At 36.0% G+C, this 17,505-nt stretch overlaps 1 protein-coding gene across 7 annotated transcripts in view; it reads left to right on the forward strand.

The window, feature by feature from the left end:
- CEP128 (centrosomal protein 128) overlaps window positions 1-17,505 on the forward strand; it is a 487,012-nt gene that overhangs the window by 190,217 nt on the left and 279,290 nt on the right. For all 7 annotated transcript variants that reach the window (XR_008687351.2, XM_088839414.1, XM_088839415.1 and 4 more), the window contains 2 exons: window positions 757-933; window positions 5,225-5,284. Coding sequence is in view for 6 of the 7 variants with exons in the window: in XM_088839414.1 (XP_088695540.1) it covers window positions 757-933; window positions 5,225-5,284 (237 nt within the window). In the remaining variant the exon portion in view is untranslated. The remainder of the gene's footprint in view (window positions 1-756; window positions 934-5,224; window positions 5,285-17,505) is intronic.

Here is a 17,505-nt window from a genome sequence, read left to right on the forward strand (position 1 = left end):
CATCGTGACTTTTTGGTCCTCTGTTTATCCTTACAATTCTAGTAATTCTGTTCTTTTCTTCTAAGCCTTGTGCAATACCACTTGAATGTCTCCAACGAATTTCCAATGAAATTGTATAACCCTAATGATGGAGAGTTGTTTTGACTAGGGGCGTCCCCAAGACTTGTACTCTTTTATAGGGTTCTTGAGAATCTCCTTTTCATGAAGTATATGTGCTTACTTGAAAAGTAGCTCTATCAAATTTTCATGACTCAAAGCCTTTATGTAGTATGACTGAGTTTGGACACTTAGACCTTTTGAAACGGTGTTTTGATGAGATAAAGGTAGTAGTAACACTTTTTTTTTTCCTTGAAGAAACCTATTTACTTGACATTTTGCCTTTTCTAGTGTTTTACTAATATTTATTGAAAACTCAAAATCGTTGTGACATTGGCTCTTACTCTGATCCATTAATGGCATTGTGTTATTAAAACAGTGAAGGATATTTTAAAACTTTTTTCTTTTGGTAGCTGAATTACTGTAGTATTTTTTAGCATGTATCTGCTCACTATTTCACTCATTATCGTACTTCTGAATTCTCTGTTACTTGACATCAGTTAATGAGGAAGAATAATAAGTTATTTTGGAAAAGTCAAGGGACAAAGTCAGATCTGTTTTTTAATATGCTTCTTTGGGTTTGTTGTACAGATATGACATGTGTTTCTTGGCTTCACTTAATAATTAACCTCTGATTTTATTTCTTACCAATGCCTCTAGGAAAAACATATAACCAATGAAGAAGAACACCGCAGGAGGATGGAAGAGGCCAGATTGCAGCTCAAGGATCAACTTCTTTGTCTGGAGACCGAACAGGAATCCATCCTTGGGGTGATAGGAAAGGAAATTGATGCAGCTTGTAAAACGTTCTCCAGGGACTCAATGGACAAATTGAAAGTAATTACGTGTTGCTATGTGCCTTTCACTTAGTTTCCTAATATATAATTATAATACGATTTAATGCATAGTTACCTGGTCATCACATTTTTATTCCAGAGAGTTTTATGGAATAAAATAACATCTTACACTTTTTAGAATGAGCTGTTTTATCTGTTACACAGTCATGGTGAAAGAAAGCATGCTGCTACTCCACTGAATTGCTTGTATCTCACTCTGTAAAAGAGAATGTCTTACAAGAGAGATCTTTCAAGTCAAGAAGCCTGGATTTTGAATTTTTTATTATCACAGGCCATTTTTATTGTTGTTAGTATATTACAGGCTCACATCTATTGAGTGCTAGCTATATTACACATACTGTTGTAATTACAGTATATACGTTCTCTCTCTATTCTGAAACCACCCTGTCCTTTAGATACTCACATTAAATCCATTTTAGGCAAGAGAAAGCAAAACTTGGAGGGGATAAGTAACTTACCCCTGGCCATGTATCTAGTCTAAAGCTAGAATTAAGACTTCAAATATTGGGTGTCTAACTCTGGAGCTTAAACAAGTATCTACCATGCTATTTGCCCTCCCTGTTTAAACAAATTGCATTTTATTTAGTTTTCCTGTCTTTAAAATGGATTATTGCCACTATATTTGTAGTCTTAGTGAAATAATAAAAACAGAAGTTCATCATGGATATTCTTAATTCCTTGAAGTAAGTGCGTCCTTACACTCTAGGCCCTAGTGTGCTCAGTTATATACAGAGAGCATTGCGGTGCTTTGGTGTGGGATAGCCACAGTGCATTATAGTTTAGCCCATCACTTCCCCCTGTAGTTATTTCATTTGATGATATAACAGCATTCAAGTTATCGTATTATGCGTTATTTTTTTAACCTTTTCCAATATTTTGTCATTCATCTTTTGTCTCAAAATATTCTTCCCTAAACTACTTTCCCTTCTTTTTTCCTGTTCTTTCTACCCATCTTTTTTCTTTCTTTCTTAAATTATGTTTTCAAGAACATAAAATGATATTCTACACTTGTGCTTTAGGATTCAGCTTTAAAGGAAATATTTCAACTGGCAGAATTTGGTGAAGTTGATGGAATTTCTACAATATATATTTTTGTATACCTTTTTTTTTTTAAGTTTAGATGTCAATTTGAGAGGACTGTGAGCCAAATATGAGAAGTAATTGGCTTTAGGGGAAAACTAACTCTTTCTGTCCTGTTATAACGCTCGTTTATTCTTTTCCTTGTCTAATACTGCTTTATTTTTATTTAGAACTTGTTTACATATATTTAAACCATTGAAATAATAATTTTATCTAGAAGATGCACAGATTATCAAATATTTATCCTGTGTTTAAGAATTTATGTCAGAATGGTTTGTATTCAGTCAAGTAGAGATATAAAAATAGAAACATTTGGATTGCATTATATATAAACCTTGTTATTTGCAGACTAAAACGGGTCAATTACAAGCTAAAGCATAGTGTATATGTAGCACATTGCTTAAATATTTTATTTCTTTATAAGATTCAAATTATCCTTCCAACATACTATTATGAAAAGTACCCTATTCTTTAATAGGCTTTCAAGAATGTGGTGGTAATGGGTCTTTACACTTCCTTACCTGCAGAAAGACTAATTCCAGTTCAAGTGATGGGTGGAAAGTTAATCTATGAGAATGGAAATTTTGTTAACATATTTTTTAAGAATGCATTTTTTTTTATTGTGGATCTATTTCCATTTATAACTTTTGTTGTTTCATTCCTATAAAATTAAAAAAAAAAAGGAATGCTCAAGAACATAACATTTGTTCTTACCTCACAGAAACCACCAAAGTGTTTATTAAAATTGATTTTTTGCTTTGTAGTTCAGAGATGTAGGTGAGATTGGTGGTCTTTGTAAAATATTTTCAGAAGTGAAGTAATTCCAATCATTCCTGGTCATTTGTTGATTTTTGAAATATTGCTGATGAAAATTTCAGCCATTTTATGTAGAAAGTGACTATGATGGAATGGACTGAATAAGAGATATGCAACAAAAGAGTCTGTGAAAAGCCTTTGGGAATGTTGGCCTTATTTCTAATTATAGTTTCTTTTTTCAGCCATCATATTTATTACTTATTCCACATTAGTAAGTGCATGCAGTGTTTGAAAACTGTTGTTAGACACTTATGGAACAGTTAGAAAAGTATCTGAATTAAAGGTACAATATTTTCACAGACCAGTCTTTGGTAATTTTAGAGATTTTCCCCTTACGCTTGGTCAGAATATTCATTTCTTTGTAGAGCATGCAGAAGATAGGCTTTGGATCAAGACAGATGTAGATTCAAATTACAACTCTCCAAATTGCTAATGTATGACCTTGGATGAGTTATGTAATCTCTGTTCTTCCTAAGAATTCATGTCCTATTTATAAGTTGGGTTATTATGAAGATAAAAAAGATATAGAAGGTGTACATCATAGTGTGATGTACATACTAAGTGTATCGTGTCTTGTACTTAGTAGTGCAAGATAGCAGGATCAACTAATGATTTCTCTCATTATTATGCAGAGAGTTTTTGTAATGTACTTGTATTGCCAAGTATGTGGCTTCTGTTTCTTTAATCTTTTTATGACAAATAACTGTTGTCTCAATAGACTTTGTGCTCTTGTCATAATAGACTTTGAAGTGTATTTATTGATAATTACATCTTGATATGCAGTTAGTGGTGAAGTGATAATGGTGTTCTGTATGCCTGATATTGTGCTCACACCCATTTTATTTAATTTATACCCTGGCCTCATGAGGTAGTTTACTCACTTTATAAATGATAACCTGCCGCTTAGAGAAAAATTAAGTCACACCATTTATAAGTGATTAAGTGACTATTTTCTTAAACACTCAACTGTATATAAATTTATAAAGCACGTTGCAAAATATAAACATTGTTTTATCTCAAATTATTTTGGTCTTTAATCTTGAGTACTGTATCTTAGGTCACTGAAGACTTGAGATGATGACATAGGTCAATGAAAAGAATAGTAAAGAACAACATCAGTTCAGTTCAGTCGCTCAGTCGTGTCCGACTCTCTGCGACCCCATGAATCACAGCACGCCAGGCCTCCCTGTCCATCACCAACTCCCGGAGTTCACTCAAACTCATGTCCACAAGAACAACATAATCAATGATAAATGGATGGTTAGAAATATTCAGCCCAGTAGAGAGGTAGAAAAGGAAGACAGCACCGTGAACTGGAAAGATTAAGAAAAATCGCATTGAAAAAGCAGGAAAGGCCTGAGAATTGAGTGAGATCTAGATAATGAGAAAAATGGATGACAGAAAGGTTATATAAGACTACGGCACTCTTGTACGTGGCATGTGGTCAGCACTCGTTGTGCATTTATCATATGTCTAAATGAATTACCTAATGCTATTCCTTAGGGGAGTGATGTGCATACACATCAAGAAGTATAGAAGTATTTGAAGATAGGAACAGACATTGCATGCAGAAGGATAAGATACTTTTAAGCAGAAAATTTCTAGGAAAAACTGATGCAAAAATTTCATGGATAGCACGAAGTTCAAAGGGAAAAATTGAGAAAATCTTTTGTGTTCACAATGATGAAGTCACTGACGAACTTTGAGTACACTTTTATCAGTATTAAGGCAGAACCAGCTGACAGTAATTTTATAAATGAGTTGGTGTGAAGGAACTCAGGGCATCTGGTGTAGACAACCGATTTATTATAGAATTTTGTTACCATCATGAATTACAAAATGATGTTGGTGTGAAGTTATATTGATTAGGTTCTGTCAGTTCTATACAACCATTAATGAGACAAAATAGCCCTCATAGTATAAAATTGAAGAAGGAAAAATGAGACAAAGAATTCAGTTTTATGTAATTACATCTGACTCACTGTGAAATACATTATCTGGAACAGGACTGAGGAGAAGACACAAAAATGAAGTAAACTGGTGTAAGTGAGGCTGCTTGCCATGCAGAACTCCATGGATCAGCCTCAGAAATTCAAGCAATGGTAGCACTTGAGAGTTGATTCGTATGTGTATACGTGAGCTAAATATTTAATGTCAATACATATGTTCATACATGGATACATATATACATGCTTAAATAAATAGGCATTAAATAAATAATGGTTTGGAACTGGTTTTATACTTGCTGTGAATTCTTTTTAAACCCTTAAGTTTAGAGACTAAACTTTTGGATATAATGGTGTACAATCTTCTTTTATGTAAGTTCATTTCAAGGGGGTACCTACTTCTAATAGATGACTTCTTTTTTTTTGTAGGTTTTTTCATCTAGTCCTGATATTAATTATGACCCACATCGCTGGTTAGCAGAGAGCAAGGTAATTAATCTTGGAATTCTAAAGCTTTCATCATGTTTATGACCTTCAAGGCATCCTATTTGGCCTAGTCATGTATTTTGACATGTAACTGAACATATGAAAGCCTTAATACTTCATTACTGGCAAAGATATGGTAATGCATTCATGTTCTTTTAGTTTAATATTTAAAAATTAGCTTAAGTATACAGGCATGGAATGAGAGAATAAATGAGAAAGTAAAACTGTTGAAATATTGAAATTTGATTGTCAGACAAATTCCTCTACCTTTTCCTTGGGAGAGAAAGCTGAGGTGCACAAAAGTCAAGGAAGCTGTAACCAGTCCTTATTTACGTGTATATATACTTACATTGTGGTTCTGGAGTGTTAGCTCAATGCTGCCAGATATCTCTGTGGCTCAAGCAAATCCTTCAACCCTCTGGGTATGTTGTTTTCTCAGTTACAAATGGAAGGGTAAACTGTGTGTTCTGAAGATAACTGTTTCGTGATTCTTTGACATCGTGATTTAAATGTAATGGAAGGTAAAAAATAATGTTGAACAATTTATTAATTTTAGCAAAAATATTCTCCTACACTGTGGGATAGTTTTCAGCTGTCTTCATATACAGGTCAACTTGGAAATTCATTAATTTAAATATATAGAACATTGTGATCATATAAGATGTAAATGTCTGTTTATGAAATTATCAGTGCTTAAGCACTTGCTTTCCTTTTTAGAATAGTTTTTTTTCCGCTCTAAGTTACTAAAATCTTCCATCCCATTTAAATTCTATAAGAAAACCAACTGTACTATAAACCTCACCAATTGTGTTTCAACTTAGGATTTTTTTGCATGAAAGAACCTTTAGGTTTTTACAATATCCTTATTTAAAAATATGAGCAAAGTGAGGTTTTCATTAAGATACATGACTTCTCAGCTTCCCGGGTGGCTCAGATGGTAAAGAATCTTCCTGCAATGTGGGAGATGTGGGTTCCATCCCTGGGTCGGGAAGATCCCTAGAGGAGGAATTGGCAACCCATTCCAGTATTCTCCCTGGAGAATCGCATGGACAGAAGAGCCTGGCAGGCTACAGTCTGTGAGGTTTCAAAGGGTCAAACATGACTGAGCGACTGACACTTTTACTTCTTTTTTGATATAAAGAAGGGGAGAATGGATTACATGCCATGTCAGATTCACAGTGAACATTCTTACCATTATGTGTATCAGTATCAGGCTCAGTCATGTCCGACTCTTTGTGACCCTACAGACTGTAGCCCACCAGGCTCCTCTGTCCGTGGAACTCTCCAGGCAAGAATACTGGAGTAGGTTGCCATTTCCTTCTCCAGGGAATCTTCCCAACCCAGGGATCGAACCCAGGTCTCCTGCATTGCAGGAAGATTCTTTACCATCTGAGCCACAGGTGAAGCCCACGATTATGTGTATTAACATTTAAATATATCCAATCTTGTTCATTTAGCCAAGGTTTATTGGTCATGAGTTTTTTGTGTATAGACATTGGGGATATGTGTTAGAAAGCCATGGAAGTTAATAGGTAAAATGGAATTGTAAACAAATTTTAGATATCCTTGAAATCCTTACTGTGAGTTATATTGTTATAGAGAGAGGTAAACATTGACCTGAGAATACAGAAGGAAGGACTGTGGTGTTCGTGTTGGGAGGATGGAAGGGTGTGATGCTGCCAGCATGTCAGAGAAGGCTTCTGCAAAAATACGTTTAAACTCAGTTGTACAAAACATATGTAGAAGTTTTCTAGTTGGCTAAGTTTAACAGTGGCAAGAAGATGAATATTTGAGTCAACAGGGATATGGCCCTGAGATTCATGAGGAAGGTACAGGTGGGAGGTGGTACGAGACAGAGTTTACTTTAGAAAACCAGATAGTCATTAGAGAAGCTTCTTTTTTAAAAAAATTCTTAATAAGAAATTAACAGTATTAACGATTGAACATTGAAATTTCCTTGACCTTATAAAATTTTCTCATACTTTCAATACAGTGATCCTGTGTGTACCTCACCATTTTTATAGAAGCCAATCCTGACTTGTATTTATGCTGCTCGCATAGAAATTTTAGAATATACATGTTTTGCTGTCTCAGAATTTTTTTAGCTAGAAGTTTGCTGTGTGTGAATAAAGCATTTCTCTCTTTTTTCTTTTCCCACAATTCTGACAACAAGAGCAATGTACTTGGAATTTCCTTTCAAGTTAAAATCTTTATCATTTCTGAACAGAAAGTTTTCATTACTGTTGTTCAGTTAAATTATGAGAGCCAGAGATGACTCTTAATCATAGCTCTTTAATTTGGGAGCGAGTGAGCTGTTTTCCCTTATCATTTAATGGGGTTGAACTTCCGATCAGACAAGTTTTAATGCTGCATGAGGCAACTGTAGCTCTCCAGTGTAAAACGGTCGTGATAAGCAATACTACGCTGACCAACTGACTAAGGAGGAATTGAATCTATTTACTAGAAAGATGGCTCGGGTTATTGATGGGCTACAGCACTGTAATTCCCGTGAACTATGACTGGACAGCTCTATAAGTATTGAAGATAAGATCTGAAATCAAAGGACAAAAGCTATATGGAAAGCAGAATTGCTATTCAGCTAGTCGACGTTGACGTCTTGCAGTATTAGAAGGACCTTTGATGGCATTTTGTAATTGTTTTCATAAATCTGCCAGATGAATTTCTTCTTTTAGTGTTAATTCTAGAAGAACTAAGGCTGGGTGGAAATTGTGTTCCTGTTGCTTTGTTGGCAGTGGTGACATAACATAAACATGAAACCCAACTAAGACTTGGACCTGGCTCATAAAGTAACCAGTGAATCTAGGAATAATGCATGACAGAGGAAGAGGGTTGAGATGGTTGTTAAGTAAAGCAGGGCATTCCCATAGCCAGGAAATTTGTTTTTGTCAAAAAATCCTGACAAAGCATTTAGAGGCTAAATTTTATTCAGTTCAACAGAATTTACTAAGTAGCTACTATGCCTCAGTACTCCATAACGTGCTGTGAAGATAAGAATGAATTACGAAATGATCCCCGGACTTCCCTGTTGGTCCAGTAGCTAAGACTTCACCCTCTCAATGCAGGGAGTCTGGGTTCCATCCCCTGTCAGAAGTCTGGATACCACATGTCACAACTAAGACCCAATTCAGCCAAATAAATAAATGTTAAAAAAAAAAAAGAAATGATCCTTCCTCTTAAGGAACATGTTGTCTCTAGAAAAACTGACACTTCTGTAGATAGTTTCAATATTAGATTTAAGAGCGTAACAGGTGAGCAGAAGCTGCCTTGGAGGCAGATGCTGCGGATAGATCTTGCAGCCAGCCAGGTAAACAGGAAAGAATGTGCATACTGAGGAAACAATCGTAGGAATGGCCTGGAAGAGAAACAGCATGATAAATGCCGAAGAAGCACCGAGTGATCTGGCAGTACTACATACACTGTGGAAATGTGAGACAGAGGATCTCAAGGAGAGGCTCCAGAGGGAGGCAGAGTTTAGGTCCATCAAGAAGAGCATCGTATGCCATTTTAAAAGCTTGGGTCTGCTCTGCATTTAGTCGGGGACCATGAAGGAGTTTTGAACAGGAGAGCCATATGTTCATATTTTAGAAGCACCACTCTGATAGTGATCTGAAAGATGGATTACAGGTGGGAAGACCAAAGGAAGATCAGTTAAGAGGTCTTTGGTGAGACCCAGGTCTCTGGTTGAGGTAGGGTGAAACTTCTAATTTAGGAAGTTGTAGCAATTCATTGGAAGGGACAGGCTCAAGAAATATTTGATGACAATATGCAAGTAATGTTTAATGTCATGTCAGAGGCTGATGGAGAAGGAGACGTCCAGGGATTTCCATTCAGACTAGAAGACCCCAGTCAGTGGTTGGTATTGGAATACATAGGCATGCACAGTCCTAGGTAGCAAGCTAGCAGAAGTATTGAAAGAGTTTCCACTACAGGAGTTAATATCCATGAAGTTTCATCTGAATAGGAAGGCCTAAAGAGAAGCAGGGACAAAGGCATAGATCGGAGTTTAGGTTCAAATCATGGAGCGAAATGAGAAGTAGCAAAGACACTTTCAGTGAGAAAATAGGGACAGGTCACCAGCTGTAGAGCCAGCAGGCACTCACTTTCAGGATGGAGCCACACTACTTGCAAGCATCACTCTTGATCTCAGATCTTAAGTTTCCAGTTTACGATAGTAAATAAAAAAGGTGCTGTCAGCTGCTGCTCATCACAAGACAAGAGCCTTGGTGCTCTTTTGTTTTCAGAGCACAGTTAATTCTGGGAGGCTGGTATTAATTATTCTCTGAAGATGCACAAAGCTGAATTGATATGCTTCTTTGGCTATGGAACTCCTTTCCTTCTTGGCCTTTATCCCACTGTGTTGAAATTCCCATTTACTCTTCTCTTCTCTTTCTCTAATCTGTAAACTTTCTGTGGGAACACCTGTGTCTATCCTATTCCATGTTGCATCTTTATTACTTACCATAAGTAAATAACTCAGTCATGTCGGAATCTTTGTGATCCCATGGACTGTAGTCCTCCATGCTCCCCTGTCCATGAAATTCTCCAGGCAAGAATACTGGAGTGGCTTGCCATTTCCTTCTCTGGGGCTCCTGAAGGGAAAGTTAGAATTGGACGCCTCAAGTACAAGGGAGCCCCTGGGGCATGTTCATTATCAGAGTGTTCCTTTCCTTTGTAAAGCACTTCTGACTGCTGGATTGTTTAATTGTGAGCCATTCAGGGCCCATTGCTCTTCTGATGTTAATGTATTAAATATGCACCCCGAAGATCTTTCCTTTAGGATAGATGAAATATTCCTAGATGCAGAGAAAGTGCTTACCATGGGCTTGGCTAAATGCTCAATAAGTAGTTTTGTTTTGTTTTTTTTAAGAAAGCATTTAGACTTGCTGCATTTTCCTACTGCATTTACTTCCTCAGGTTAACTATTACCAATGAATAAGGAACAAGCAGGTTAGATTTCAGAAATATATGAGATCTCAAACTGCTATTATTTGATCAATAGTATTTAAATTTTAAGGTTATATATCAATATATTAAAAAATATGCTTCCAAGTTATTTAGGGCTTTTCCTATTTGGTATTATCTCAGAGGGGTTTCTCAGTTGACTCAGTGGTAAAGAATCTGCCTGCCAACGCAGGAGATGTGTATTCCATCCCTGTGTCAGAAAGACCCCCTAGAGGAGGAAATTGCAACCCGCTCTACTATTCTTGCCTGGAGAATTCCATGGACAAAGGAGCCTGGCAGGCTACAGTCAGTGGGGTTGCAAAGAGTCAGACATGACTGAGCACACATGCACATCATCCCAAAGAGTCATACTTTCTGTAGAATAACAAGCTCAGGGAGCTGGTGATGGACAGGGAAGCCTGGCATGCTGCAGTCCATGGGGTTGCAAAGAGTTGGACACAACTGAGTGACTGAACTGATGTTCTGTAAGGTGACAAGTACTTGTTTTTCCCTACTGTTTTAGAAATAGTGTAACTGAAGCAGTTTTAGATGTCGTGAAGTTTGACTTTTTATTTTGTAGATGAGAAAGAGATCCTGGGAGTTTTGTTTTACCTAAGGGACATAATGCTAGTTTCTGAAAAGGGTTTGGGAACCTGGAGCTCTGAACTCTGGGCCACTGTTTTTTATTCTGATTGTGTGACCTATACTTGAATATAAACTTTATATTTATGAATATTGTCTTTTTAGTGATGTGGATTAAAAAAAAACTATTATTTTATGAGAAGTATTGTTTTTGTTCAGTTGCTAAGTCATGTCCAACTCTTTGCAACCCCATGGAGTGTAGCACACCAGGCTCCCCTGTCCTTCACTGTCTCCTCGAGTTTGCTCCATTTCATGCCCATTAGTTGGTGATGCTATCCAATCATCTCATCCTCTGTCACCCCCTTCTCCTCCTGCCTTCACTCTTTTCTAGCATCAAGGTCTTTTCCAGTGAATCGGTTGTTAACATCAGGTGGCCAAACTATTGGAGCTTCCAATGAATTTTCAGGACTGATGTCCTTTAGGATTGACTGGTTGGATCTCCTTGCTGTCCAAGGGACTCTTAAGGGTCTTCTCCAGCACAATTCAAAACCATCAATTTTTCAGCGCTCAGCTTTCTTTATAGTCCAACTCTCACATCCATTCATGACTACTGTGAAAACCATAGCTTTGACTAGATGGACCTTGGTTGGCAAAGTGACATCTGCTTTTTAATGTGCTATCTAGTTTTGTCATTGGACTCATTGTATTTAATTCTTGTTGAAGGTTGCAAATGATCGTCTAGTATTTTATCCTTCCAGTGTCGACAGCAAAATGTGATACAGATACTCAGGTATCTTCTTATGGTGGAGATATCCTTAGGTCATACACAGGGAACTCATTCAGTTTAATTGGCGGAATTATTTTGTATTTTCTAAAATGTACTATGAATATAGGTAGATGATATTCAACCCAAATAAAAAGTGGAAAGTTTTATTGAAAGAATTACATTTTGAGGTTGATTTCAATTTGAATTTTGCAGTTCTGGGTTAATTCTTATTTTGGTAACCTAGCACATTCTAAAAAATTACTATCCTTGTTAATCTCTGATTCTTTTAATGAAGGAAGCATAGTAGTTAAAAGCAGCAAACTTATGGTTCCTGATATTATTGCTAACTCTATCAACTATAATCTTGTTATTTGAATTTTCTATTTTTAGCTTTGAGTCATTCCTTAATGACTTCTGGTATATTATTCCACTAAATCTCACTAGAGGATTTGTACAGATTTAAAATATCACTGTGATTGTTTTACTAGATACTTAAAAATATTCCCACCTAGTTGCAAGCTGTCAACTAAGAAGGTAAAAAAAAAAAAGATTTAAACTTTTTTGTCCTATTTTTGTTTACTTAGCAATATTTGTTGATATAGTTAAATAAATGAGCCTATTATGTGATCTGTAAGATTCTCTTGTGAGTGGTTAAATAGAATGGTGTTTGCACTGTGATGTATAGCCTTGTCCTCTAATTATTGTTTGGAATTGGTGAAGTTATTCCTATACTGTGTCCCAAGCTGTTTCTCCAAGATACTTAATGAAAGGTAATGGGTGTTTCTCTAACAAACTCTGATTCTCTTAATTGATTATTGGTTGGTTGAATTTCCATAAATCAATTTGTTTTCTAGGATTAACAGTATATTGTGCATACTTACTCAACTCATAACAAACATCTAACTATGACCTGTTTTTAATTTTGTATGGCAGTGGAATAAAGGCTCAACAGGAATTAACTGAAGCCATAGGTCTTACTGTACTAGTTGGCTAGGGCTGCCATAAGAAAACTGGGTGAGTTAAACAACAAATGTTTATTTTCTCACCGTTTCTGTGGCCTAGAATTCCAAGGTCACTCGGTGCTATAACTGGTTTCTGGTGAGACTTCTTGCCTCATACACGGTCATCTTTCATGTGGGGGCTATGGCTATGGTTGGAAGAGCTGAAGGTTAGGAGTCAGAGAGTGTCTCTTCTTCAGAGGACACTACCGTTAAGACCTCATTTAACCTTAATTACTTCCCTAAAGTCCCTATGTCTTTGGTTAGGGTTTTAACATGATTTTGAGGGGAGTATATTCAGTCCATAACACAGATCAAACCTGGTTATTGCTTTGTTTCGGATAATTTTTTGTTATTCTGTTTTGATCAGAACCAGTAGGAGCATTGTTATGATAAAACAGAATTTTTTTGTTGTTGTTGTTATTCTCTCTTAACAACAGGCCAAAGATTGGAATGGAATAAGGAATAGGTAGGAAACCATTGAGAGAAAGGAAATTGAAAGTATTTTTTAAATTTGCTATTGAATCATTGAGAAAGAACAGATTAAACTAGATGATGAAAGCTAGTGATCCCCAGGGACTCATTTTGTTTGGACCATTTGAGTGGTAAAAAATTGAATTGGTAGTGAATATTTTTTAAGAAATCAAGTAAGTGCATTATTACCACATGGAATTTGTTTTCCTTCTGAGGCATAAGAAGATCTAATAATGCTAGGATTTTTTGTGGTAGAAAACAGAATTAAGAAGAAGAACCATGGATGTGACACCACATTAGACGTAGTGTCCTTTTTGCCCTTGTTTTTTGTAACATAGCAGCCTGAATGGAACTTTTCAAGAAATATAAAAGGGAACATATTTTCTGTATACTTTACACTTGTCTTTGGTAGGTGTAAAGACATAATCACCACAAACAATTTGGTGTTCATGTTTTTAGTCCTATTTTGGTTTGATGGACTGAGCTGCAATCATTTTCAACAACATTTATGTTTTTTAAATTACTTTATATGCCTGTCCCTTCCTTTGAATCTTTGAGGATATCCACCTTGTTGTAATATTTTCTTTCTTTGGGGTTGAGTTGCCCCATACTCATATTTTCCTCCTAAATTTCCATTTATATCCTCATTTTTTATTTTGGAATTTCACTTGTGTTTTTCTCTTCTAAACCCTCTTCTCTTCTGTCTGTAGATATTCTTTAGGAGCCATTTTATCTGTTCCTTTTAGTTTGTGTCTCTTGACCATACCTCTTGAACTTTAGATCTATATATCCAATTATTATCTATACTTCTGTGTGTTTTGATCCTAACTCCAGTCTAATTCAGCCTAATTTAACTTCTTAACCCCTAAATCTTTGCTTTTTCTAGGTTTCCTGTTTTAGTTTATTAAGCTAAAAATTGGCCATCAATGCCGATTCCACCTTCTTCCTTACCCCACTTACATTTAAGTCTCAAATACAAACGGTTTGGTCCAGTCCTTATTACCATTTTTCACTTGTTTGGAATACTGTAATAGCCTCTTGGCTTCCTGATATCTTCTCCACTCTATCTAGAGAGTATGCTTTCTAAAGAACATCAGTTCACTTCCTTGTCTCATATTTGGGGTTAGATGGGGATGATGGTATATCTCACTCTCACGCTGACTGTGTTTTCTTCCTAAATGCATTAGTAGAAAGTGATCTTTTCATCTGGCGGAATTGATTATCTTTTCTGGCTTTCCGTGCTGTGAAATTTTATTTTTTTTTTCTACTTGCAATAGTATTTCAAAGTGGATATTGGGAAATGAAGCAGACTTAATTAAATTTCTACAGTCATAATTGGAAGTTCACATCCTCATATATGTTGAGGACTTCCTGTGTTTCAGTTGAGCTCAGTCATGTCCAACTCTTTGCTACCCTTTGAATCGCAGCACGCCAGGACCCCTGTCCATCACCAACTCCTGGGGTTCACCCAAACCCATGTTCATCAAGTCGGTGATGCCATCCAACCATCTCATCCTCTGCTGTCCCCTTCTCCTCCTGCCCTCAATGTTTCCCAGCATCAGGGTCTTTTCCAATGAGTCAGCTCTTCGCATCAGGTGGCCAAAGTATTGGAGTTTCAGCTTCAACATCAGTCCTTCCAATGAATACCCAGGACTGATCTCCTTTAGGATGGACTGGTTGGAACTCCTTTAGGATGGACTGGTTGGCTGTGATTTTGGAGCTCCCCAAAATAAAGTCTGTCACTGTTTCCACTGTATTTATTTAATACACTGTTTCCTGTATTTATCTAGTGACATACAGACAAGACAAAGGCCTGCAAATTGTACGGCAAGTACTATAGCCAGGTCTCATCTCTGCAGGGTGATTTAACTTTAGCTTTTCTTGATCTCTTTCCTCCCCCCTTTTATTTTTTGTTAAATAATAACTAAATTGAAATATAATTCATGTACCGTACAACTGACCCATTTAGAGTCACCATTTAGTAGTTTTTAGTATCTTCACAGAGAGGTGTAGCCATCACCCACATGAACTTTGGAACGTTTTCATTACCCCCCAAAAGATAATCTGGACCATTAGCCATCGGGTTCCTAACATATCTGCCCATCCCACCCTCCTGGTAGCGCTAGTCAGCAAGTAGTCTGCTTTTATCTCTATAGATTTGTCTGTTGTGGACATTTACTATCAGTGAAGTGAAGTCGCTTAGTCGTGTTCTCCTCTTTGTGACCCCGTGGACTGTAGCTTACAAGGCTCCTCTGTCCATGGAATTTTCCAGGCAAGAGTACTGGAGTGGGTTGCCACATCCTCCTCCAGGGGATCTTCCCAATCCTTTATGACTGATCTTTCGTTTAGCGGAATGTTACCAAGGTTCATCTGTGTTGTAGTGTGTATCAGTACTTTACTACTTCTTGATAAGTAACTGTCCATTGTATGGATATACAACATTCATTTACACTTGATGTTCATTTGGATTATTTTGATTTCTTGGCTATCATGAATAGTACTTCAGTGAACATTTTGAGTAACATATTTTTTTGCATGAACATATGCTTTTATTTCTTATAAGTGTATACCTAGGAGAGACTTGCTAATTTACACAATAAATATGTAAACTTTTGAAGAAAGTCCAGATTGTTTTTCAAGGTGACCGCACCATTGTATGATGCTCTTGTCAGTATATGAGCATTTTAATTTCTTTACATGCACACTAACAGTTGTTATCATCTGTGGTTTTTTTTTTTTTTTTGATCATAGCTATCCTGCTGGATGTAAAATGGAACTTTAGTGTGGTTTTGATTTGCATTTCCCTGATGGCTAGTTGTTGAGAATCTTTTCTTGTGGTTATTGGTCATTCATATATCTTCTTTGGAGAAAAGTCTATTTTGATCTTTTGCTGAATTTGTTATCTTTTAATTTATTATTTGAGTTCTTCATGTATCCTAGATATAAGCCCTTTTTCAGACAGATGATCTATAAATATTCTTTCCTGTTTAGTGGATTGTGTTTTCACTTTGTTGATTGTGACCACTGAAGCATAATATTTTAAATTTTGATTAAGTCAGATTTATCAACTTTTTTCTTTGGCTGCTTGTGATTTTGGTGTAATATCTAAAAAATGATTGCCAAATCAAGATCACGAAGACTTCTGCCTATTTTCTTCTAGGAGTCTTATATTTTTGGCTCTTACATTTAGACCTTTGATCCATTTTGAGTTAATTTTATAATACCTCAATATGAGGTAAAAGTTCAAGTCTATTTTTTTACATGTCACTATTCGTAGTCCCACCCCCAGTGGTTGAAAAGACTCTTCTTTCTTCATCAAATTGTTTTGACACCCTTGTTGAAAGTCAATTGACCATATATGTGTAGTTTTTTTTCTGGACTCAGAATAATTATATTTCATTGATCTGTATGTTTATCCTTTGCCAGTATTACACTGTTTTGATTATTGTAGCTTTGTAGTAAGCAAAGAAATGGATAAGTTTGAGTCTTCCAAATTTGATCTTATTTTCCAACACTTTTTTTTTTTTGGCTATTCTGGGTCCCCTGATTGTCCATATGAAATTTAGAATGAGCTTGTCAATTTTCCGAAAAGCCAGTTGGGATTTTGATTGTAATTGCATTGACTGTATAGATCTTTTTGTCTAAACTATATTAAGAGTTCTGGTATTTTGTACATGGGATATTGTCCCATTTATTTAGGTATTAAAATTTTTTTTCAACATTTTGTTTTTTTCTTTATTATCTTTTCAGATTATGTTTTTCACTTTTTTTTAAAAGGTGTATTATTAAGTATTTTATTCATTTGATGCTACTGTGCATACAGTTGACTTTTGATTTTTTTACTGATCATTCAAGCTTATAGAACTACAATTGATTTATGTATATTGATCTTATACAATATTGCTAAACTGTTTTATTAGTTTAATATGTTTTTAGTGAAATCATTAGTATTTTTTTAATACAGGGGCATATTATCTGCAAATAGATCTAAATAGGTTTACTTGTGTTTTTTTTTTCAGTGTGGATATAATTTATTAAATTTTCTTGCAAAATTGCCAGGCCATGATCTCACTATACAGTGTTATACAGAGGTGGTGAGAGCAGACATTATTGTTTCTGATTTTAGGGAGAAAACATTGTCTTTTACCATTAGGTATGATAATAATTGTGGTTTTTTAAAATAGATGTCTGTTATCAGGTTGTGAAAGTTCCCTTCTGTTCCTAGTTTGTTGAGTGTCTTCATTGTGAATGGGTATTGAATTTCATCATATAATTTCTCTTCACCTTTTAATATTATCATGTGGCTTATGTCTCTAATGCTTACTAATATGGCTGCTGCTGCTGCTGCTGCTAAGTCACTTCAGTCGTGTCCGACTCTGTGTGACCCCATAGACGGAAGCACACCAGGCTCCCCTGTCCCTGGGATTCTCCAGGCAAGAACA

Source organism: Moschus berezovskii, chromosome 9, assembly GCF_049115385.1.
Source record: "Moschus berezovskii isolate FMDL1 chromosome 9, NW_MosBer_1.0, whole genome shotgun sequence".
NCBI lineage: Eukaryota > Metazoa > Chordata > Mammalia > Artiodactyla > Moschidae > Moschus > Moschus berezovskii.